The sequence below is a fragment of the Selaginella moellendorffii genome, unplaced genomic scaffold, assembly GCF_000143415.4.
Source record: "Selaginella moellendorffii unplaced genomic scaffold, v1.0 SELMOscaffold_67, whole genome shotgun sequence".
Lineage (NCBI taxonomy): Eukaryota > Viridiplantae > Streptophyta > Lycopodiopsida > Selaginellales > Selaginellaceae > Selaginella > Selaginella moellendorffii.
This window is the reverse complement of record NW_003314328.1, coordinates 967,232-988,734: the sequence shown is the minus strand read 5'-3', so window position 1 is coordinate 988,734 and position 21,503 is coordinate 967,232. Positions and strand designations below refer to the sequence as shown.

General features: G+C 45.9%; 5 protein-coding genes across 9 annotated transcripts; 4 read left to right on the top strand and 1 right to left on the bottom strand.

The window, feature by feature from the left end:
- The first annotated feature begins 3,331 nt into the window (after nucleotides 1-3,331).
- Nucleotides 3,332-5,846, top strand: LOC9653037 (probable serine protease EDA2). 3 transcript variants are annotated; one of them, XM_024659320.1, is made up of 15 exons: nucleotides 3,332-3,409; nucleotides 3,458-3,633; nucleotides 3,696-3,821; nucleotides 3,879-4,034; nucleotides 4,086-4,265; nucleotides 4,324-4,440; nucleotides 4,487-4,540; nucleotides 4,593-4,664; nucleotides 4,714-4,825; nucleotides 4,873-4,969; nucleotides 5,022-5,116; nucleotides 5,175-5,249; nucleotides 5,306-5,389; nucleotides 5,446-5,564; nucleotides 5,622-5,846. In XM_024659320.1, the coding sequence occupies exons 1-14, from the start codon at nucleotides 3,400-3,402 to the stop codon at nucleotides 5,556-5,558; spliced, it is 1,467 nt and encodes a 488-aa protein (XP_024515088.1). In that variant the 5' UTR covers nucleotides 3,332-3,399; the 3' UTR covers nucleotides 5,559-5,564; nucleotides 5,622-5,846. The 3 variants fall into 3 exon arrangements, with proteins under 3 accessions (XP_024515088.1, XP_024515089.1, XP_024515087.1); XM_024659321.1 differs by having other exon boundaries at nucleotides 3,341-3,409; nucleotides 3,467-3,633; XM_024659319.1 differs by having other exon boundaries at nucleotides 3,385-3,633.
- Nucleotides 5,847-7,720: 1,874 nt separating this feature from the next.
- Nucleotides 7,721-8,325, top strand: LOC9649897 (eukaryotic translation initiation factor NCBP). The gene is made up of 3 exons (XM_002985420.2): nucleotides 7,721-7,801; nucleotides 7,867-7,944; nucleotides 8,035-8,325. Exons 1-3 carry the CDS (start codon nucleotides 7,721-7,723, stop codon nucleotides 8,323-8,325), a joined length of 450 nt encoding a protein of 149 aa, XP_002985466.2.
- Nucleotides 8,326-10,821: 2,496 nt separating this feature from the next.
- Nucleotides 10,822-13,388, top strand: LOC9653035 (probable serine protease EDA2). 3 transcript variants are annotated; one of them, XR_002990170.1, is made up of 15 exons: nucleotides 10,822-11,081; nucleotides 11,136-11,261; nucleotides 11,319-11,474; nucleotides 11,526-11,705; nucleotides 11,764-11,880; nucleotides 11,927-11,980; nucleotides 12,033-12,104; nucleotides 12,154-12,265; nucleotides 12,313-12,409; nucleotides 12,462-12,550; nucleotides 12,595-12,669; nucleotides 12,726-12,809; nucleotides 12,866-12,984; nucleotides 13,042-13,131; nucleotides 13,222-13,388. XR_002990170.1 is itself a non-coding variant. In XM_024659323.1 (14 exons), the coding sequence occupies exons 1-13, from the start codon at nucleotides 10,893-10,895 to the stop codon at nucleotides 12,976-12,978; spliced, it is 1,464 nt and encodes a 487-aa protein (XP_024515091.1). In that variant the 5' UTR covers nucleotides 10,822-10,892; the 3' UTR covers nucleotides 12,979-12,984; nucleotides 13,222-13,388. The 3 variants fall into 3 exon arrangements, 2 of the variants coding, with proteins under 2 accessions (XP_024515091.1, XP_024515090.1); XM_024659323.1 differs by lacking the exon at nucleotides 13,042-13,131; XM_024659322.1 differs by lacking the exon at nucleotides 13,222-13,388 and having other exon boundaries at nucleotides 13,042-13,140.
- Nucleotides 13,389-15,226: 1,838 nt separating this feature from the next.
- Nucleotides 15,227-16,287, top strand: LOC9649896 (eukaryotic translation initiation factor NCBP). Its single transcript, XM_002985418.2, has 6 exons — nucleotides 15,227-15,325; nucleotides 15,396-15,491; nucleotides 15,553-15,657; nucleotides 15,724-15,801; nucleotides 15,890-16,009; nucleotides 16,078-16,287. The coding sequence occupies exons 1-6, from the start codon at nucleotides 15,227-15,229 to the stop codon at nucleotides 16,207-16,209; spliced, it is 630 nt and encodes a 209-aa protein (XP_002985464.1). The 3' UTR covers nucleotides 16,210-16,287.
- Nucleotides 16,288-18,585: 2,298 nt separating this feature from the next.
- Nucleotides 18,586-21,469, bottom strand: LOC9653034 (probable serine protease EDA2). The gene is made up of 15 exons (XM_024659254.1): nucleotides 21,212-21,469; nucleotides 21,024-21,149; nucleotides 20,810-20,965; nucleotides 20,580-20,759; nucleotides 20,403-20,519; nucleotides 20,303-20,356; nucleotides 20,181-20,252; nucleotides 20,020-20,131; nucleotides 19,876-19,972; nucleotides 19,735-19,829; nucleotides 19,603-19,677; nucleotides 19,464-19,547; nucleotides 19,289-19,407; nucleotides 19,200-19,231; nucleotides 18,586-19,144 (listed from the first exon to the last, which is right to left on the bottom strand). The coding sequence occupies exons 1-13, from the start codon at nucleotides 21,437-21,439 to the stop codon at nucleotides 19,295-19,297; spliced, it is 1,509 nt and encodes a 502-aa protein (XP_024515022.1). The 5' UTR covers nucleotides 21,440-21,469; the 3' UTR covers nucleotides 18,586-19,144; nucleotides 19,200-19,231; nucleotides 19,289-19,294.
- Nucleotides 21,470-21,503: the final 34 nt, after the last annotated feature.

Genomic DNA, 21,503 nt, shown 5'->3' with positions numbered 1-21,503 from the left:
AAAAAAGCTGGACGATGGAACGCTAGTTGAGATCGAATGGTCGTTGATTCGAGGCAGAAGATCAAGCATCTCAAGGCACACTTGAGTTAGTTCCCCGCACAGGCATCTCTTTAGATGTACAGTATTTCGAGAGGATGCTCGGAACATCTTCGTGAATATACAGCAGCTGAACAAGGTTTTAGAGTGCGGGTTTAGATGAATGCTCCAGCTCCGCTCATAAACACTATCCCAGCTTGTTTGTGAGGACGAGAGTCATGGAAATGCGATGCTAGCAGCTTAATGCCAGTTGAGTTGGAGTATTTCGTTAGGGTTTGGTTTCAGCTGAATGGAAGGAACCTACGAGCTCGATCGCTACCTCTCCAATCTCGCCTTGCAAATGTATCCCTCCACCCGATTCGAGCAGCATCTCCTCTCGTCCGAGCAGCAGCTGCGAGCTACAAAGCCACCAACGATCTAACCAGAGGTAACGAACGCCGATCACGATCGGCTCGTCCTTCTCCTCGACGGGCGATATCTTCGCCCGTCCTCCTCCTCCTCCTCCTATGGTCTGGCCACATTTTAAGGAATATATCCCACATCAGACTTTCCACGTCGGTATTTCATTTAACGTAACGAGGAGGAAGCTCGGGCGGGACGCCGCGGTGAGAATCCGGGCGATGAATGTGTCGGATTCCGATCGCTTATGTGTGCCCTACAGGTGTTCCAGGCGATCGCGATGAGTTCCAAGAAGATCGCGAAGCTTGAGAGGAGGAGGCAGGAATCCGCGTCGCTGTCTGGCGTGTACACGATCAATCACACCGTGGCGATAGGAGCGCAGGACCCTCGGAGCTCGACTTTGTGCGATCACGGCAGCAGGGATTGGCGGCGGCACCAGAGGTTCCTCCTCCCTGGAAAACTCTAGCGGCCGTAATACCTCGGCGATTCACATCGCTGATCATGGTGATCAGGCAATGCGAGCTATCAATGACGATCCCGAGAGCACCAGTCCCGCATCGTCGTCGTCGATTGGCAGCGATTCTTCCTCTTTTGAATGGAGCGTTGTTTCTTGGGATCGTCTCGTTCTAACCGATTGCTCGCATCGATTTTGCAGGCTAGAATCGCCGGGCATTGCGAGAGGAGGAGGAGCCACGGATGAGAGCGATTTCAAGCTACAACGAGCTCGCGGCGTAATTGCGAGAGGCGATCCAGGCCGAGTACCACACGGCAGCCGCGAGTGGCGATTCTTAATCGAGCTTGAAGAATATACTTAAAATGCTTGCAATTTTAACTTTCTTTCATTTTTTTTCATTTTGTGAAGTGTACAGCTACGATGCTGTATACTAATATCAAGCACTCACATTTTTTAAATAGCACTTTTCTTTATCTTTATTTTAATGAAGCCTATTTTCATTGTTGAGCATGCCATCTTTTTTGTTGTGTTTGGAGAACAGCTTGACTTGATCCACCATTTGTTTAACCTCACCAATATTCCTTTTTGAGCCCTTTGCGATTCTATGTATCTGAGACTCAAACAAATTAGAACTCTCCCTCTAGAATCAAGCACTTCAGTTAGTAAACATATAAGAAATAAGCCTTTGTTCGTCATAGAGTTTAGAATTATTTTGCACTTCCTTGTGCTCAGCTCACTCTTTTCCAACTTGATATTTTGCATACTAAGCCCGGGAATCATGACCATGACCTCACTCAGCGATCCCATGCTCGAAATGTTTTCAAGTTGGTCACACAAGAACTTAAAACTGATAGTTCCCTTCGCGAACTTCTCCATCAGCTCTGATTCGTCGCTCATCACAGTATTCTTGATCTTGTCCATCAGCCCCTTCAAATCTGCCATACCAAGTAACGTGCTCGCAAAAGATCTGAACTCAAACACCTCCAAATCGTTCAGCCTCTCTCCAGTCCCCAGGAATATTATGGGACTTTTGGTGGCAGCAACTCTGAAAGGAACAAACAAGTTAGAACCACATGCACATTGTCTTACAAAAGGGAATACTTACGCATTAAGAGCGCCGCCACCTTTACCATGATGATAACAGCGCCAACTTGGGCACTCTCCTTGAACGCAAGAGCTTGATCCGTCCATCACAAAAACTATCAAGTCCGGCTTCGGAGCAACAGCAAGTTGACGCATCTCTTCGAATAAAGCAGCGTCTTGCTTGTGCCTCCCGCTCATGTTTATGATAATAAGATTGCGCTTGGCACCCTGAAAGCTTCCACTCCTTGTTGGGCGATCACCACTGAATCGCTCTCGGTATAGCTCCCATAAAACGGTATCAAAATACGTTTTGTTTTAGCTGATCAAAGCCCTGAAAGTATCGGCACAAACCAGGGCCGGTCTGAATGTAAGCAGCATATTTGGTACAGGTTGTAGTTTTTCCAGAGCCTGGAATTTAGCGCGATATATAATCTCTTTATTGAGATAATTTTTCATTGCAATCCAGCATTACCGCTAAATACAGTCTAGAAAACTAACACATAAGTATCCAATTGTATCCAAAATCTGAGAAAATAGTAATGGGAATGCCTTGTGAATGATGTGCTTCTTGTGGTGCCCTGCCAGATTCTCCAAAGACCTCCTCACATTCACGTTCAGAGCCAATGTCTGAACTAATTTGAATTACACGTTTGCTTACAGTAGAGCGTGCGTGATCTCGTTGACACAGTTGGTCACAGGACAACCGAGCACCATTTTGTCTAAACCCTAAACAGCTATAAGATAAATGTTTGTACTTTTAAAGCAAAGTGTTACAATCCATACAGAATTACTGGAATTCCAAGTACAAGTTAATAGCAGAGTACGATCAGCAAAGAAAAAAAAAGAAAAGAATCCGATCTCATGCTTCATATGCGATTGTTTCTGAGCAACCTCCGAGTCTCTATAGTGTCCATGAAGCCGGCCACTGCTTTGCTGGACGCCGCTCAATTCTCCGAGTCAATCCCTCCAGCCCCTCTATCTATTTAGCTTCACGGGAGGAGTGTAAACTTAGCGCCTGGATCCTTGACAGCGCCCCCATTCTCCACTGGCGTCCTGGGAGCAGTTCATTCAAGTCTTTTCGTGGCGGACGGTCAGGACTGAATCAAATAGTGTCCTGAGGAATATCGGACGGCTGGCTGCTTTACAACTTCAGTAGGTTCTTCTCATCTCATTTTTGTGTTATTGGAGGGCGACGTTTTGGCTGTAACATGTCCGTCGAGAGCGCGGCCAGCACCATCAGCGACATGGATGTGAGCAATGCTGATGCTACATTGCATCTCAAGGTCCACAATTCGGCAGATCTTAAGTAGTGTTATATTTTGAAGAAGTCAGTCTTGCTTGAGTGAACTTACCGATCACGCCAAGTTGAGGGAGACCATCTACCCAGAGTTTATCTTTTGGGAATGGCGGGATCGAGCAGACGATGAATGCGCCGAGGTACGAGTAGGATTGGAAGCGCAAGATTTCTCTCTGGCTTACGCGTAGGATTGGAAGCGCGAGATTTCTCTCTGGATCCCGAGATGGAGAAGATTTGGTGCATTTTCTTGCTGGTGTCGACCTGTGCCGGCGTCTCGTTCCACGCCACGCTGCATCGCAGCGATGCGCTATTGACGACTGATGCTCATTGGTACACACAGACTCTGGATCACTATGCGACTCAAGTGGGAAATTTTCTTTGTTTGTTCTTCGAGAGATTGGGTTTTTACGTGCTCGATCTTTGCAGGACGATAGAACTTTTTCTCAGCGCTACTATGAGTTTACGGACTACTTCGATGCTCCCAACGGGCCAGTGTTTCTCAAGATATGTCCCGAGGGACCGTGTGTAGGGATCCAAAACGATTACAGTGCGGTAAGAAAACTTTTTGCTCGATTGAACTGGATCGCTTTTCTTACCTGCGGTGTCAAGGTGCTAGCGAAAAGGTTTGGAGCCGCGATTGTTTCTCTTGAGCACCGATACTATGGACAAAGCTCGCCATTCAAAATTCACGCGACAGAGAACTTGATTTATCTATCTTCCAAGCAGGCTCTTTTCGATCTCGCAGCATTTCGTGAATACTACCAGGTGGCAGCTATTTCATATAGTTTCACGACTTGAATAGAGGCTGTGTTGCAGGACCTGATTAATCATAGGACCAACTCTACCAGGGACAATCCTTGGATCGTAATTGGATGGTCATACGCTGGAGCATTGAGTGCCTGGTTTAAGCTGAAGTTTCCACATTTAGCGGTTGGAAGCGTTGCAAGCTCTGGTATTGTCCAAGCAATTTTCGAGTTCACTAAGCTCGACGAGCAGGAAAGCCTTTACCATCTTTTCCTTGATTTTATCTCCAAGCGTTCGTATACACCTGCAGGTTGCCGAATCCGCCGGTGCTACCTGTAGCGCTGCTTTGCGTGCCGTGACCCGTTTAGCAGAGCAAGGCCTGAAGAAAAACTCTGTGTCTACGAAAGCATTGTTCAATGCTGAACAGGTAACTTCTGGTCAGTCTTAGATCTCACGCCGATTAAACTTTGCAGCTCGACGTGGATGGAGATTTCCTGTATTTGCTAGCTGAGGCTGCGACCACTGCGGTATAATTTAGTTCTTTCCTCTGCCGCCTGATATTTTCTTTTTCTTACGCAGTTTCAGTATGGTAATCCAGAAATCTTGTGTTCGCCACTTGTTGCTGCGTATAAACGTGACGAGGATCTACTGGTATGTGCGTGAAAGTGATGCCGCTGCAGATAATTTTCTTGTCGTTCAGGCTGTGTATGCGAAGTATGTCAAAGATTACTACATAGACACATTTAAATCGAGCATCAATACTTATGATCAAAAGCACTTGAAAGAAAACTTGGCTGCAGGAGATCATTCGAGTAAGTCTAGCGTTGAGCTTGAGTTTTTGCTGATGGTCTGCTTGTAGGTGATAGATTAGGGTGGTACCAAATGTGCACCGAATTGGGGTACTTTCAAGTGGCGCCTGCAAACAATAGCATTCGCTCTGCTCTCATCAATGTCAAGTACGTACTCATAAGCTGTATCATCTTATCCAATGTCCTGCTGCTTGTGCAGGTACCATTTGGATTTATGCTCCAACGTCTTCGGGAACGGCACATTCCCAGAAGTCGATGACACTAACCTTTGCTACGGGGGAAACAAGATCAGAGGTATTTCCCAGTTGATGTTGTCCGTTGGCAGCCATCATTCATCCTTTGTTTGTTGTAGGAGATAAGATTTTGTTCATGAACGGTTCCCAAGATCCTTGGCGTCATGCCTCCAAGCAAACTTCTTCCCGCAATGGTAAGAGAGCCATCATAAGCTATGTTGTTTCAAATCAGCTTTTGATGCAATTGCAGAGCCCGCATATGTGATAAAGTGTCAAAACTGCGGTCATGGAGTTGATATGCTAGGCTGTCCGCAGTCCCCGCCTCAAATCCGAGGTAAACCCATGGATTCCATTACTCACATTTGATGGCATGTGTATATATCCTTGCAGGAAACACCTCGAAGTGTGCCGACCCGGAGGCTGCACAAGCGGGTCAGAGGATCATAGCGACTTACATCTCCCGCTGGCTCGAAGACGCGAATGGCTCTGTAAAGTACATGTAAATCCTTGTGAGTGTTCGACCTCTCTAGATGGATTTCCATTTCATTGTTTTCACATTGTTTCAGGCTAGTTTTCGAGATGCAAAGTTCATGTTCATGGTCATAATCCTTTTATTTCCTCCGACAAAAACTCAAGAAGAAAACCATTTTTTGCAAATGAAGCTGAAGGCTTGCCACTCGACACAGCAGGCGTTGGAACCTGGTCATCTTACTCACTTTTTCATTCTTGTGTGACTGTTTGCTTTGATCATGAAGTATATTAATCGCGAGCAATCGAAGAAACTCGAGATACTTTCTTGTTAGGGCGCTCCATATAAGCCGAGCTTTGAGTGAAATTCTTGAGCAATAACAGCTTTCTTTCTCCTCGTTTTCTTTGTCTCTTGGAAGAGGAAGCAGCTGCGGGAGGAAAAGAAGCAGCTGCGGGCGAGAACACCCCTGTTTGTTCCAATTGCAAGTTTAAAATCTGGGAAACTTCTTTCATTGGGAGAGATCCTTGACGAAGCAAGCTTTCCCTAAACGAGGGACGGAATATCCATATAAATGTCGTCTTGTCTTCTAGATATCTATGAGCAGCAACTCTGAAAGGATAAACAAGAACCACGATCTTCGTGATGATAACAGCGTCAACTTGGGCACTCGCTTTGAACGTAACAGCTTGATCAGCAAGCAAGAGCTTGTCCAATGCTTCTATCCATCACAAAAACGATCAAGGGTGGCTTTGTAGCGTCAGCAAGTCTTCGAACAAAGCAGCCTCTTGCTTGTGCCTCCCACTCGTATCTATGATAATAAGATCGCGCTTGGGATCCTTGGGCGATCACCACATGTCACTCTCGGTGTAGCTCCCCATAGAACGGGATATTGGTCTTGCAGTTGCTCGCGTTTTGTTTTAGCTAATCTGACACGATACATAAGATCTCATTGAGATAATTTTTTCAACGGATTACCACATCGATCCTTTTCAAACGCTGTTTTTCCGGGCTCCAGGATGGATCTAGAAAACAACACATATTCCAATTGTATAAACTCTAAAAACATATGCAATGGGAAGAGCGAGTGAATGATCGTCTCTTGTTATGCTCAGCTGCTAAATTCTCCACAGGCTTTCTCACGTTCAGAGCCAATGTCTCAACTAACTTCCCCAGCACCATTTTTGTCTAGAATCAACATTTAAGAACACTAGAAGGGAACAAAAGAATAGAGTACCTGGTCTGAAAAGAACACCATCCAGTCGAGAGCTTTCTTCCGTGCTAGAGATTTTCGATATACAGCATGACGAGGAACACTGGTGCAAATAGCCGAGACAAATTTCACTCGAAATCTGTGAAAAAAGATAAGAAACTAAACAATCATTAACTTGGAAAATGAATAAACAAGTAAAAGCCAACTTTACATCAAAGCTTTCAAGTTGGACCATCTGGCAACGATATCCAGAAAGTTCTCAGGACCGTATCCAAGAATCCAGTTGCATCACAGCCCCTGCATTGTCGAAGATGGGAAAGATTCAACCCTTGCGAAAAACAACAGAGTAGCGATCAAGCTCGTAACTTGGAAGCATGTACACTCATGGCCTGGGAAAGATCCTTGGCATCGCGGCAGGACCTTAAAAGTTCGGTCCCTAACAGCCATTCAGCTGAACCCAAATTCTAACGAATTCAGCTGAAATGAGGAAGATCACTCTTGGAGATCCTTCTGTCTGTGACATCTCGCTTTCCTCCATAGAAGGCAAACACTGAGTTGTCTCGGTTGTTGTCCAACTCAACCGGGACTAAGCCACTAGTAGCGCGTTTCCATGAATCTCGTCCACACAAACAAGCTGGGATAGCGTTTACAAGCGGTGCCAGAGCAAACTGCTCGAGTGCCACACTCTAGAATGCAACCATGTTCGGCTCCTCTATCTTCACGAAGACATTCCCGCAGAAAGACATGCACTTCCCATACATCTAAAGAGATGCCTGTGAGAGGAAGTAACTCAAGTGTGCTTGCCTTGGTCTCCTTCGGATCGACGACCAAGAATTTGAGCGCGATATCATTCTTGTATTCCTGCGAGGAAAAGTCTGTGAAACTATGATCGAGAGCTTTGATCGTATCTTTCCAGTGAAGCCCTAAAAGGTCCTGTTAAAAAGTAACATTTAGAGCTCTTTAACAAAGATCATAAGGCCCTAAAAATGGCGCTGGAAGGGAGTAGCGGGAGGAGCTTCGTCGATTGCTTTCATCTCTTCAAAGAGGGAATAAGACCACTGTGGGAGGTATAGAATTTCTCGGTCCATCCTTTTTTTTCTTAGATACAATCCTTTATTTTCTCTCTCGTCAGGATACTGCAAATCGAAACGGTGGAAAATGGATTGTTCGCTTTAAGAAGATCGTATCCGGTCGATTCTGGGAGGACTTGGTATAGTCATTCTTTCTCTCCCTTTTTTGTTTCTCACTTCTTCTCAAGTTTGTGACCGGCTAAAAATGTTTTTTTTTTAAATTCTCACAGGTGCTCGCAATGATCGGAGATCAACTCGAATACAGTGACAGCCTCTGTGGAGCGGTGCTGAGCATTCGTTTCGGGGAGGACATTTTGAGCGTCTGGAACAGGAACGCGTCTGATAATCAGGTATGGTTTGGAAGTGAACTGTCTGCGCCCTTGCAGAAAACAACGGAAGGCTGTGTTTGCTGCAAAGCGATATTCCGGGGATTGCTCCCTCCCGTGGCTGGCCTTGAATCCAAGCGGCGGTGGAGCGTGGCTGGGATTGCCTCCGGCGGAGTCATGCTGCCACGACTTTGAAACGGAAAGCTCAAGCTCAAGAATGCGGCTGCCACTTGTGCTGATACGGCCTCAGTGGGAGTTCCCGTGCATCCTGTCCTTGCCATTCCTTGTTACGATCAAAGCTCTTGATCATAGTTTCACCTCTACATACAAAAAAAGCTGGACGATGGAACGCTGGTCGTGATCGAATGCTTGGTCGTTGATTCGAGGCAGAAGATCAAGCATCTCAAGGCACACTTGAGTTAGTTCCCCGCACAGGCACCTCTTTAGATGTACAGTATTTCGAGAGGATGCTCGGAACGTCTTCGTGAAGATAGAGCAGCTGAACAAGGTTCTAGAGTGCAGGTTTAGATGAATGCTCCAGCTCCGCTCATAAACGCTATCCCAGCTTGTTTGTGAGGACGAGAGTCATGCTAGCGGCTTAATGCCAGTTGAGTTGGGGTATTTCGTTAGGGTTTGGTTTCAGCTGAATGGAAGGAACCTACGAGCTCGATCGCTACCTCTCCAACCTCGCCTTGCAAATGTATCCCTCCACCCGATTCGAGCAGCATCTCCTCCTCTTCTCCTTCGTCCGAGCAGCAGCTGCGAGCTACAAAGCCACCAGCGATCTAACCAGAGGTAACGAACGCCGATCACGATCTCCTCGACGGGCGATATCTTCGCCCGTCCTCCTCCTATGGTCTGGCGAATATATCCCACGTCAGACTTGCCACGTCGGTCTTTGATTTACGTACGAGGAGGAAGCTCGGGCGGGACGCCGCGGTGAGAATCCGGGCGATGAATGTGTCGGATTCCGATCGCGTATGTGTGCCCTACAGGTGTTCCAGGCGATCGCGATGAGTTCCAAGAAGATCGCGAAGCTTGAGAGGAGAAGGCAGGAATCCGCGTCGCCGGCGCTGTCTGGCGTGTACACGATCAATCACACCGTGGCGATAGGAGCGCAGGACCCTCGGAGCTCGAATTTGTGCGATCGCGGCAGCAGGGATTGGCGGCGGCACCAGAGGTTCCTCCTCCCTGGAAAACTCTAGCGGCCGTAATTCCTCGTCGGTTCACATTGCTGATCATGGGATCGTCTCTTTCTAACCGATTGCTCGCATCGATTTTGCAGGCCTTGCTACTCAGAGGCTAGAATCGCCGGGCATTGCGAGAGGAGGAGGAGCCATGGATGAGGGCGATTTCACGCTACAACGAGCTCGCGGCGCAATTGCGAGAGGCGATCCAGGCCGAGGAGTACCACACGGCAGCCGCGATCGTGGCGATGCGGCGATCCTTAATCGAGCCTGGAGAATATTCAACTTTCATTCATTTGGTTTCGTTTTCAAATAGCACTTTTCTTATCTTTGTCTTGGAGTTTTTTCATGAATCTTCATCATATTTTCATTGTTGAGCATGCCACCTTTTTTGTTGATGGGTAATGATTTGAGCTGTTTGGAGAACAGCTTAACTTGATCCACCATTTGCTTAACCTCACCAATATTCCTTCTTGGGCCATTTGCGATTCTATGTACCTGAGACTCAAACAAATTAGAACTCTCCCTCTAGAATCAAACACTTCAGTTAGTAAACATATAAGAAATAAGCCTTTGTTCGTCATAGAGTTTAGAATTGTTTTGCACTTCCTTGTGTTCAGCTCACTCTATTCCAGCTTGATATTTTGCATACTAAGCCCGGGAATCGTGGCCATGACATCACTTAGTATCCCATGCTCGAAATGTTTTCAAGCTGGTCACACAAGAACTTAAAACTGATAGTTCCCTTCGTGAACTTTTCCATCAGCTCTGATTCGTCGCTCATCACAGTATTCTTGATCTTGTCCATCAGCCCCTTCAAATCTGCCATACCAAGTAACTTGTTCGCAAAAGACCTGGACTCAAACACTTCCAAATCGTTCAGCCTCTCTCCAGTCCCCAGGAATATTATGGGACTTTTGGTGGCAGCAACTCTGAAAGGAACAAACAAGTTAGAACATGCGCATTGTCTTACAAAAGGGAATACTTACGCCCTAAGAGTGCCGCCACCTTTACCATGATGATAACAGCGCCAACTTGGGCACTCTCCTTGAACACAAGAGCTTGATCCGTCCATCACAAAAACTATCAAGTCCGGCTTCGTAGCAACAGCAAGTTGACGCATCTCTTCGAATAAAGCAGCGTCTTGCTTGTGCCTTCCACTCATGTTTATGATAATAAGATTGCGCTTGGCATCCACTCCTTGTTGGGCGATCGCTCGCAGAGTAACAGATGAAATAAAGAAAGGGCCTACAAAAAAAAGAAATAAAGGAACGGCTCAGCTGTAGTGACTGGAAAGTGGTTTAAATATGTGGTGAGGATAATAGAATAAAGAAAGGGCCCTACAAAAAAAAAAGAAATAAAGAAAGGGCTCGGATAAGCAGCCACAAATCCAACCGTCCGATATTCCTCAGGAAACTATTTGATTCAGTCCACGAAAAGAACCAAAAAGAGATCCTCTCGAAGTAGTGTTATATTTTGAAGAAGTTAGTCTTGCTTGAGTGAACTACACGATCACGCCAAGTTGAGGGAGAGCAGAACCATCTATCATTTGGGAATGGCGGGATCAAGCAGACAATGAATGCGCCGAGGTACGAAGCGCGAGGTTTCTCTCTGGATCCCGAGATGGAGAAGATTTGGTGCATTTTCTTGCTGGTGTCGACCTGTGCCGGCGTCTCATTCCACGCCACGCTGCACCGCAGCGGTGCGCTATTGACGACTGATGCGCATTGGTACACACAGACTCTGGATCACTACGCGACTCAAGTGGGAAATTTTCTTTGTTTGTTCTTCGAGAGATTGGGTACTCGATCTTTGCAGGACGATAGAACTTTTTCTCAGCGCTACTATGAGTTTACGGACTACTTCGATGCTCCCAACGGGCCAGTGTTTCTCAAGATATGTCCCGAGGGACCGTGTGTAGGGATCCAAAACGATTACAGTGCGGTAAGAAAACTTTTTGCTCGATTGAACTTGATCGCTTTTCTTACCTCCGGTGTCAAGGTGCTAGCGAAAAGGTTTGGAGCCGCGATTGTTTCTCTTGAGCACCGATACTATGGACAAAGCTCGCCATTCAAAACTCACGCGACAGAGAACTTGATTTATCTATCTTCCAAGCAGGCTCTTTACGATCTCGCAGCATTTCGTGAATACTACCAGGTGGCAGATATTTTATATAGTTTCACGACTTGAATAGAGGCTGTGTTGCAGGACCTGATTAATCATAGGACCAACTCTACCAGGGACAATCCTTGGATTGTAATTGGATGGTCATACGCTGGAGCCTTGAGTGCCTGGTTTAAGCTGAAGTTTCCACATTTAGCGGTTGGAAGCGTTGCAAGCTCTGGTATTGTCCAAGCAATTTTCGAGTTCACTAAGCTCGACGAGCAGGAAAGCCTTTACCATCTTTTCCTTGATTTTATCTCTAAGCGTTCGTATACACCTGCAGGTTGCCGAATCCGCCGGTGCTACCTGTAGCGCTGCTTTGCGTGCCGTGACCCGTTTAGCAGAACAAGGCCTGAAGAAAAACTCTGTGTTTACGAAAGCATTGTTCAATGCTGAACAGGTAACTTCTGGTCAGTCTTAGATCTCACGCCGATTAAACTTTGCAGCTCGACGTGGATGGAGATTTCCTGTATTTGCTAGCTGAGGCTGCGACCACTGCGGTATAATTTAGTTCTTTACTCTGCCGCATGATATTTTCTTTTTCTTACGCAGTTTCAGTATGGTAATCCAGAAATCTTGTGTTCGCCACTTGTTGCTGCGTATAAACGTGACGAGGATCTACTGGTATGTGCGTGAAAGTGATGCCGCTGCAGATAATTTTCTTGTCGTTCAGGCTGTGTATGCGAAGTATGTCAAAGATTACTACATAGACACATTTAAATCGAGCATCAATACTTATGATCAAAAGCACTTGAAAGAAAACTTGGCTGCAGGAGATCATTCGAGTAAGTCTAGCGTTGAGCTTGAGTTTTTGCTGATGGTCTGCTTGTAGGTGATAGATTATGGTGGTACCAAATGTGCACCGAATTGGGGTACTTTCAAGTGGCGCCTGCAAACAATAGCATTCGCTCTGCTCTCATCAATGTCAAGTACGTAAGCACAAGCTGTGTCATCTTATCCAATGTCCTGATGGTTGTGCAGGTACCATTTGGATTTATGCTCCAACGTCTTCGGGAACGGCACATTCCCAGAAGTCGATAGCACGAACCTTTACTATGGGGGAAACAGAGGTATTTCCTAGTTGATGCTGTCCATCATTCATAATTTGTTGCAGGAGATAAGATTTTGTTTATGAACGGCTCCCAAGATCCTTGGCGTCATGCCTCCAAGCAAACTTCTTCCCGCAATGGTAAGAGAGCCATCATAAGCTATGTTGTTTCAAATCAGCTTTTGATGCAATTGCAGAGCCCGCATATGTGATAAAGTGTCAAAACTGCGGTCATGGAGTTGATATGCTAGGCTGTCCGCAGTCCCCGCCTCAAATCGGAGGTAAACCCATGGATTCCATTCCTCACAGTTGATGGCATGTGTATATATCCTTGCAGGAAACACCTCGAAGTGTGCCGACCCGGAGGCTGCACAAGCGGGTCAGAGGATCATAGCGACTTACATCTCCCGCTGGCTCGAAGACGCGAATGGCTCTGTAAAGTACATGTAAATCCTTGTGAGTGTTCGAACTCTCTAGATGGATTTCCATTTCATAGTTTTCACATTGTTTCAGGCTAGTTTTCGAGATGCAAAGTTCATGTTCATGGTCATAATCCTTTTATTTCCTCCGACAAAAACTCAAGAAGAAAACCATCTTTTGCTGGTCATCTTACTCACTTTTTCATTCTTGTGTGACTGTTTGCTTTGATCATGAAGTATATTAATCGAGGTTCTTCCCTTTTTTCTCTTCCAGAACTGCATTTGCAAAAAAGAAGAGAACCCTATCGCTCCAGTTTTGTGGTGAGATCACTGCCACAAGTGATTTCCTCGATACTTTCTTGTCAGGGCGCTCCATATAAGCCGAGCTTTGAGTGAAATTCTTGAGAGTTTAGAAACAGCAATAACAGCTTTCTTTCTCCTCGTTTTCTTTGTCTCTTGCAAGAAGGATCGAGAACAACCCTGTTTGTTCCAATTGCAAGTTTAAAATCTGGGAAACTTCTTTCATTGGGAGAGAAGAAAGCTTTCCCTAAACGAGGGACGGAATATCCATATAAATGTCGTCTTGTCTTCTAGATATCTATGAGCAGCAACTCTGAAAAGATAAACAAGAACCACATGCCCATTGGCTATACATACGCACAATTACCATCTTCGTGATGATAACAGCGTCAACTTGGGCACTCGCTTTGAACGTAACAGCAAGCAAGAGCTTGTCGAATGCTTCCATCCATCACAAAAACGATCAAGGTTGGCTTCGTAGCATCAGCAAGTCTTCAAAGAACAGCCTCTTGCTTGTGCCTCCCATTTGTATCTATGATAATAAGATCGCGCTTGGCATCCTCGAAAGCTTCCACTTCTTGGGCGATCACGACAGGTCACTCTCGGTGTAGCTCCCCATAGAACGGGATATTGGTCTTGCAGTTGCTCGCGTTTTGTTTTAGCTAATCTGACACGATATATGTTAGCGTCGATTCAAAGATCTCATTGAGATAATTTTTTCAACGGATTACCACATCGATCCTTCTCAAACGCTGTTTTTCCGGGCTCCAGGATGGATCTAGAAAACAACACATATTCCAATTGTATAAACTCTAAAAATAATATGTAATGGGAAGAGCGAGTGAATGATGCGTCTCTTGTTATGCTCGGCTGCTAAATTCTCCACAGACTTTCTCACGTTCAGAGCCAATGTCTCAACTAACTTCCCCAGCACCATTTTGTCTAGAATCAACATTTAAGAACACTAGAAGGGAACAAAAGAATAGAGTACCTGGTCTGAAAAGAACACCATCCAGTCGAGAGCTTTCTTCCGTGCTAGAGATTTTCGATATACAGCACGACGAGGAACACTGGTGCGAATAGCCGAGACAAATTTCACTCGAAATCTGTGAAAAAAGATAAGAAACTAAACAATCATTAACTTGGAAAATGAATAAACGAGTAAAAGCCAACTTTACATCAAAGCTTTCAAGTTGGACCATCTGGCAACGATATCCAGAAAGTTCTCAGGACCGTATCCAAGAATCCAGTTGCATCACAGCCCCTGCATTGTCGAAGATGGGAAAGATTCAACCCTTGCGAAAAACAACAGAGTAGCGATCGAGATCGTAGGTTGATGGCACGATGGAAGCATGCACACTCATGGCCTGGGAGCGATCCTTGGCATCGGGGCAGGACCTTAAAAGGTCAGTCCCTAACAGCCATTCAGCTGAACCCAAATTCTAACGAATTCAGCTGAAATGGAAGATCACTCTTGGAGATCCTTCTGTCTGTGACGTCTCGCTTTCCTCCACACAAGGCAAACACCGAGTTGTCTCGGCTGTTGTCGAACTCAACCGGCACTAAGCCGCTAGTAGCGCGTTTCCATGAATCTCGTCCACACAAACAAGCTGGGATGGCGTTTACAAGCGGTGCCAGAGCATTCGTCAAAACTGCTCGAGTGCCGCACTCTAGAATGCAACCCTATCTTCACGAAGACGCTCCCGCCGAGCGTCCGCTAGAAAGACAAAGAGATGCCTGTGAGAGGAAGTAACTCAAGTGTGCTTGGTCGGATCGACGACCAAGAATTTGAGCGCGATATCATTCTTGTACACCTGCGAAAAGTGTGTGAAACTATGATCGAGAGCTTTGATCGTATCTTTCCAGTGAAGCCCTAAAAGGTCCTGTTAAAGGGTTTCAATATGTGGTTAATTTTACCATATTTTAAAGTAACATTTAGAGCTCTTTAACAAAGATCATAAGGGCGATAAACCCTAAAAATGGCGCTGGAAGGGAGTAGCGACGAGGAGGAGCTTCGTCGATTGCGCGACACCGATGACAAGGAGCGCCACATTCGCGCCGGCTTGCATCCGCTCCAGGTACTCCTCTTGTGCCGCTCGATCGATCCATCGCGATTGAGCGCCATTGGTTTGATTGTTTGCCTTGCAGCAACGCTTTGTGTTTTGGTACACGAGGAGGACTCCGGGCGTGCGCTCTCATATTTCCTATGAGGACAGTATGAAGAAGATCGCTGAGTTTAGCACTGTGAGTAGTCCTATCCTTTTTTTTTTTTTTGGTTTCTTCTCTTATGGTTTTTCTTGACCAGGTTGAGGGGTTTTGGAGCTGCTACTGCCATCTCTCGAGGCCATCCAATTGTCCAAATCCCACTGACTTTCATCTCTTCAAAGAGGGAATAAGACCACTGTGGGAGGTATAGAATTTCTCGGTCCATCCTTTTTTTTTCTTAGATACAATCCTTTATTTTCTCTCTCGTCAGGATACTGCAAATCGAAACGGTGGAAAATGGATTGTTCGCTTTAAGAAGATCGTATCCGGTCGATTCTGGGAGGACTTGGTATAGTCATTTTCTCTCTCTCTTTTTTGTTTCTCACTTTTTCTCAAGTTTGTGACCGGCTAAAAACGTTTTTTTTTTATTCTCACAGGTGCTTGCAATGATCGGAGATCAACTCGACTACAGTGACAGCGTCTGTGGAGCGGTGCTGAGCATTCGTTTCGGGGAGGACATTTTGAGCGTCTGGAACAGGAACGCGTCTGATAATCAGGTATGGTTTGGAAGTGAACTGTCTGCTTCGCTGTTCTTCTCCACAGTCGTGCTTACTTGTGTTTACAGGCTGTGATGGCTCTTCGCGATTCCATCAAGCGGCACCTCCATCTCCCCACCAGTTACGTGATGGAGTACAAACCACACGACGCTTCCTTGCGAGACAACTCGTCCTTCAGAAACGCATGGCTTCGGGGGTGACTTTGTAACTTCTCTCTAACAACCGAGATATGATACCATCGAGAATCCATTTCGTAATCCAGTTTTTATTTCTTTTGATTGCTTGTTTCACTCTTGGCAGATGAATGCAACTTCCAGGTGATGGCCTGGAAGCAAAAATATGAATGTATTCTCGTGGTTTCTTCGGAACCCGGGGAAAAAAACAGGAGGAAAAGAATGACTTCGAGGTTGTGTAAGCTTTTGCTCTTTTGTTTCTCCTCGTCTCTAGCTGCTAACGTTTTCCTTGATCTTGAGGTATGACTGCATGTTGAGGTGCATTCCAAGGGAGATATTCATCCCGTTGTAATTTGTGGGGGCGTACATCCAATACTCGTCCGAGCTGAGCAGCTGCGAAGAAAGGGAAGCAAAGTTGACAAGTTTAGTCTTTTTTTTGTTTCTCCATATTGAGCACGCATGACCTTTACTTGCAGCTGCAAAAACTTGACATAGTTGATGGCTTCCTCGAGCATCGTCACAATGTCAACCTGGAGCACAAAGTCAATCGCTCAATATCCCATCTCCAAAAGCTTACGTGAAGGAATGGCCAAAGAGACCCACCTTCGCTCCGTTTGGTACGAGTCCTTGTAGCGCTCTCAAACGCTCGTTGATCCTTTCTCTTCTTTGCTGGCAGCGAAAAACCAAGAGTAAAAACGTTAGAAGACAAAGCAAAAGAGACACAGGGAATGAAGAGCATGAACACGACTTGAGACGAGTAAGAAGATTTTTTTTTGTTTCTGGATTGAGAGATTTTACCCGAGCGTAGATGCTTTGCGGGTCCGTGGCAGATCCACGCTTTGCGCGTGGCTTTCCGTCGGTGTTTAGAGCTGGTCCAAGCGCTGAGGTAACTGTGCTGCTCTCCTCGGGCGCTGACAATGTTACTGATGACTTTGTCCGAGATTCCAAGCCCCTCGATTCCTGCAGCGAGAGATTGAGAAGATCAAGAGACGATGATGAAGAACCTCGAGAAAGAATGACAAGATGAATACGAAGAAACTCTGGAAAGAAAGAACCATCTTAGAGTTCTATGCCAAGAGACTCGCACAAGAGAATTCTCCTCGGGAAAGAATGGAAGTGCGAGAGTTTGAGAAACTCGGAAAGAATGACAAGATGAATGCGAATAAACTCTCGAAAGAAAGAACCATCTAAGAGTTGTGTGTCATGGGACGAATTCTCCTCGAGAAAGAAAGGAAATAGACAAGCTTTTCTACTACTCGAGAAAGAATGGACTAAGATCGCAAGAGAACTTACCAGGCACTTTTTCTTCCAGGCCGGGCAATTCTCGTCTTGCACCTCGGCCCGCTCCTTTTTGATCCTCGCGCAGTGATTCTCCAATACAGCCATGGAAGAACTCGAGGAGTTTTGATTGAGAGAGCTGGAAGAAGAAGCTTTGGAGCTCTTGGGTGGTGTTTTCACGCATGGCTTGCTGGGAATTACCTCCTCGGGAGATTGGAGGAGCTGGACTGGAGGAAATCCAAACTGGATGGAGCTAGAACTGTGCTGGTGTTGCGGGAGGAGGAAGTTAAACACGAGTGGCGAGTCGGGAGAGCTGATGAGAGTGTGGTGGTGAGACGAAGAAGTGGAAGGAGAAGGGAAGGAATCGATGATCCTGTCCAAGTTTTGGTGGTGGTGGTGGTGATTGTCAAGAGCCAACGCTGTAGCTGGCTTGGAATGGAAAATCTGGGAAGAGGAAGGAGGAGGCAGCCAGGAGCCATTGTCGTTGTGATCCGGGCTGTTGCAAAGCTCGGGAAGATTGAGAGAGGAGGCTCCAGATCCACACTCGTCGGAAGAGAAGCTCTCCCAGATGGAGCAAAACTGCGATCCTGCGAAGTCCTCGTGCTCCATCTCCATGCCAAATGGATCAAAGCGATCGAAAAGGAAAATCCAATCGTACAGAAAGGATGATCTTTGCTCGATTGCTCTTGTCTGCCAAGGCCACTGCAACCCTGTCCCTGATGCAACCAGCCAGAAGTTTTCCCAGATTTTAAACTTGCAATTGGAAGAAACAGCGATCGTACTCGCAAGAGACAAAGAAAACGAGAGCCCCAAGTTGCTAGAAAGAAAGCTGTTATTGCTGTTCTTGCGAGTTCCAATTCTAAACTCTCGAGGATTTCTCTCCAAGCTCGGGTTATATGGAGCGCCCCCCCTGACAAGAAAGTATCGAGCAAATCACTTGTTTTCTCTCATGATCTCACGCGGCCAACGAAGAGGTGCTGAAAACTCTAACAAAAAGGACGCAGTGATCTCACCACAGACTGGAGCGAAAGGCTTCTCTTTCTTTTTTTGCGAATGCGGTGAATGTCTGGAAGAGAAAAAAAAGGAAGAGCCTCGATTAGTATACTTCATGATCAAAGCAAACAGTCACATAAGAATAATCTTTTACTGAAAGCCGCCCTTCGAATGAAAAGTGACAAGCAAGTGAGTAAGCTGACCACGGCCAAAAAAATGGTTTCTTCTCGAGCTTTTGTCGGAGGAAGAGAGAGAAAAATAAAAAAGAGGATTATGACCACTTGTTGAATTTAAGCGATCATGAGCAGCCATGCGCATCTGGAGGACAACGAAGCCAACAAGGAGGGAGGCCCAGGCGTGTAGGATCAAAGAGAAAACAAAGAGTGTGGCAAGAAAAAGAGAACAAAAGAAAAAAGTTTTAGAGCTGACGCTGGGAAGGAATGGTTGGATCATGGACAAAGAATACCAGTAGAGAAACACACACACACATACCCCCACACGCACCTCACAGATAAGCATTTTATACCATGCGATTAGAAAAAGCATAGACAATAGTTGGCAGCAGTGTAGAATGCAGGAAAAAAACGAAACAAGACAAAAGCTAAACAGGTAGGAAATCCAAAGTACCTTGCGTTACGCCATACCATAGATGTAGCATCGGATTTTTGACCAGCGAGATTTTTGCGTGAATCTGGAAACCACCCGAGATCAGACAAAAGTATACGATGACCTGAAATTTGCATCACCTTCGCTAATCGAAAGCTACCTTGAAGGGTGCCTGCAACGATGTAAAAACTATGAAAGGGAAATCCATCTTGAGAGGCCAAACACTTACCAGGATCTACATGTACTTTACAGAGCCATTCGCGTCTTCGAGCCAGCGGGAGATGTAAGTGGCTATGAGCTGCTGACCCGCTTGTGCAGCCTCCGGGTCGGCGCATTTCGAGGTGTTTCCTGCAAGGATATATACACATGCCATCAAATGCGAGTAAACATAAGCCATGGTTTACCTCCGATTTGAAGCGGGGTCTGCGGACAGCCTCGCATATCAACACAATGAGCGCAGTTCTGACACTTAATCACATATGCAGGCTCTGCAAATGTATCAAAGCTGATTTGAGACGACATAGCTTATGATGGCTCCCTTACCATTACGCGAAGAAGTTTGCTTGGAGGCATGACGCCAAGGATCTTGGGAACCGTTCATGAACAAAATCTTATCTCCTACAACAAACAAAGGATGAATGATGACTGCCAACGGACAACATCAACTGGAAATACCTCTGATCTTGTTTCCCCCGTAGTAAAGGTTCGTGTTATCGACTTCTGGGAATGTGCCGTTCTCGAAGACGTTGGAGCATAAATCCAAATGGTACCTGCACAAGCAGCATGGATAAGATGACACAGCTTATGAGTACGTACTTGACATTGACGAGAGCAGAGCGAATGCTATTGTTTGCAGGCGCCGCTTGAAAGTACGCTACTTCGGTGCACACTTGGTACCACCATAATCTATCACCTACAAGCAGGCTGTCAGCCAAAACAGAAGCTCAACGGTAGACTTACTCGAATGATCTCCTGCAGCCAAGTTTTCTTTCAAGTGCTTTTGATCATAAGTATTGATGCTCGATTTAAATGTGTCTATGTAGTAATCTTTGACATACTTCGCATACACAGCCTGAACAACAAGAAAATTATCTGCAGCGGCATCACTTTCACGCACATACCAGTAGATCCTCGTTACGTTTATACGCAGCAACAAGTGGCGAACACAAGATATCTGGATTACCATACTGAAACTGCGCAAGAAAAGAAAATATCAGGCAACAGAGTAAAGGACTAGACATACCGCAATCGCTGCAGCATCAGCTAGCAAATACAAGAAATCTCCATCTACATCAAGCTGCAAAGTTTACTTGGCGTGAGCTCTATAACTGACCAGAGGTTACCTGTTCAGCATTGAACAAGGCTTTCGTAGAAACAGAATTTTCCTTCAGGCCTTGTTCTGCTAAACGGGTTACGGCACGCAAAGCAGCGCTACAGGTAGCGCCAGCGGATTCGGCAACCTGTAGGTGTATACGAACGCTTAGAAATAAAATCAAGATAAAAACGAGAAAGAGTCTTGCCTGCTCGTCGAACTTAGTGAACTTGAAAATTGCTTGGACAACACCAGAGCTTGCAACGCTTCCAACCGCTAAATGTGGAAACTTCAGCTTAAACCAGGCACTCAATGCTCCAGAGTATGACCCTCCCATTACAATCCAAGGATTGTCGCTGGTAGAGTTGGTCCTATGATTAATCAGGTCCTGCAACACAGCGTCATTCAAGTCGTGAAACTATATAAAATAGCTGCCACCTGGTAGTATTCACGAAATGCTGCGAGATCGAAAAGAGCCTGCTTGGAAGATAGATAAATCAAGTTCTCTGTCGCGTGAGATTTGAATGGCGAGCTTTGTCCATAGTATCGGTGTTCCAGAGAAACAATCGCGGCTCCAAATCTTTTCGCTAGCACCTTGACACCGCAGGTAAGGAAAGCGATCCAATTCAATCGAGCAAAATGCTTTTCTTACCGCACTGTAATCGTTTTGGATCCCTACACACGTTCCCTCGCCACATATCTTGAGAAACACTGGCCCGTTGGGAGCATCGAAGTAGTCCGTAAACTCATAGTAACGTTGAGCAAAAGTCCTATCGTCCTGTAAATATCGAGCAATGTAAAATTCCAATCTCTCGAAGAACAAACAAAAAGAATTCTTACTTGAGTCGCGTAGTGATCCAGAGTCTGCGTGTACCAATGCGCATCAGTGGTCAATACCGCATCGCTGCGATGCAGCGTGGCGTGGAATGAGACGCCGGCACAGGTCGATACCAGCAAAAGAATGCCGCCGAGGCACCAAATCTTCTCCATTTCGGCCTGGCGCTCAAATTCCTGGATCCAGAAAGAAATCTTGCGCTTCCAATCCTGCTCGTACCTCAGCGCATTCATCGTCTGCGCGATCCCGCCATTCCCAAATGATAAACCCTAGATAGAACCATCTCTAAGATATGAT

Excerpts from the sequence above, each read along its gene's own strand:
- LOC9653034 (XM_024659254.1), bottom strand. The coding sequence starts at position 21,439 with ATGAATGCGCTGAGGTACGAGCAGGATTGGAAGCGCAAGATTTCTTTC. Across the intron at positions 20,520-20,579 it reads TCACTAAGTTCGACGAGCAG|GTTGCCGAATCCGCTGGCGC; the intron begins GCAAGACTCTTT and ends ATACACCTACAG. Across the intron at positions 19,973-20,019 it reads GGCTGCAGGAGATCATTCGA|GTGATAGATTATGGTGGTAC; the intron begins GTAAGTCTACCG and ends GCCTGCTTGTAG.
- LOC9649897 (XM_002985420.2), top strand. The coding sequence starts at position 7,721 with ATGGCGCTGGAAGGGAGTAGCGGGAGGAGCTTCGTCGATTGCTTTCAT. Across the intron at positions 7,802-7,866 it reads GAATAAGACCACTGTGGGAG|GATACTGCAAATCGAAACGG; the intron begins GTATAGAATTTC and ends CTCTCTCGTCAG. Across the intron at positions 7,945-8,034 it reads GTCGATTCTGGGAGGACTTG|GTGCTCGCAATGATCGGAGA; the intron begins GTATAGTCATTC and ends AAATTCTCACAG.
- LOC9649896 (XM_002985418.2), top strand. The coding sequence starts at position 15,227 with ATGGCGCTGGAAGGGAGTAGCGACGAGGAGGAGCTTCGTCGATTGCGC. Across the intron at positions 15,326-15,395 it reads CCGGCTTGCATCCGCTCCAG|CAACGCTTTGTGTTTTGGTA; the intron begins GTACTCCTCTTG and ends TTTGCCTTGCAG. Across the intron at positions 15,658-15,723 it reads GAATAAGACCACTGTGGGAG|GATACTGCAAATCGAAACGG; the intron begins GTATAGAATTTC and ends CTCTCTCGTCAG.
- LOC9653037 (XM_024659319.1), top strand. The coding sequence starts at position 3,400 with ATGCGCCGAGGTACGAGTAGGATTGGAAGCGCAAGATTTCTCTCTGGC. Across the intron at positions 4,441-4,486 it reads CATTGTTCAATGCTGAACAG|CTCGACGTGGATGGAGATTT; the intron begins GTAACTTCTGGT and ends TAAACTTTGCAG. Across the intron at positions 4,541-4,592 it reads CTGAGGCTGCGACCACTGCG|TTTCAGTATGGTAATCCAGA; the intron begins GTATAATTTAGT and ends TTTCTTACGCAG.
- LOC9653035 (XM_024659323.1), top strand. The coding sequence starts at position 10,893 with ATGAATGCGCCGAGGTACGAAGCGCGAGGTTTCTCTCTGGATCCCGAG. Across the intron at positions 11,262-11,318 it reads TCCAAAACGATTACAGTGCG|GTGCTAGCGAAAAGGTTTGG; the intron begins GTAAGAAAACTT and ends TCCGGTGTCAAG. Across the intron at positions 12,551-12,594 it reads TTACTATGGGGGAAACAGAG|GAGATAAGATTTTGTTTATG; the intron begins GTATTTCCTAGT and ends AATTTGTTGCAG.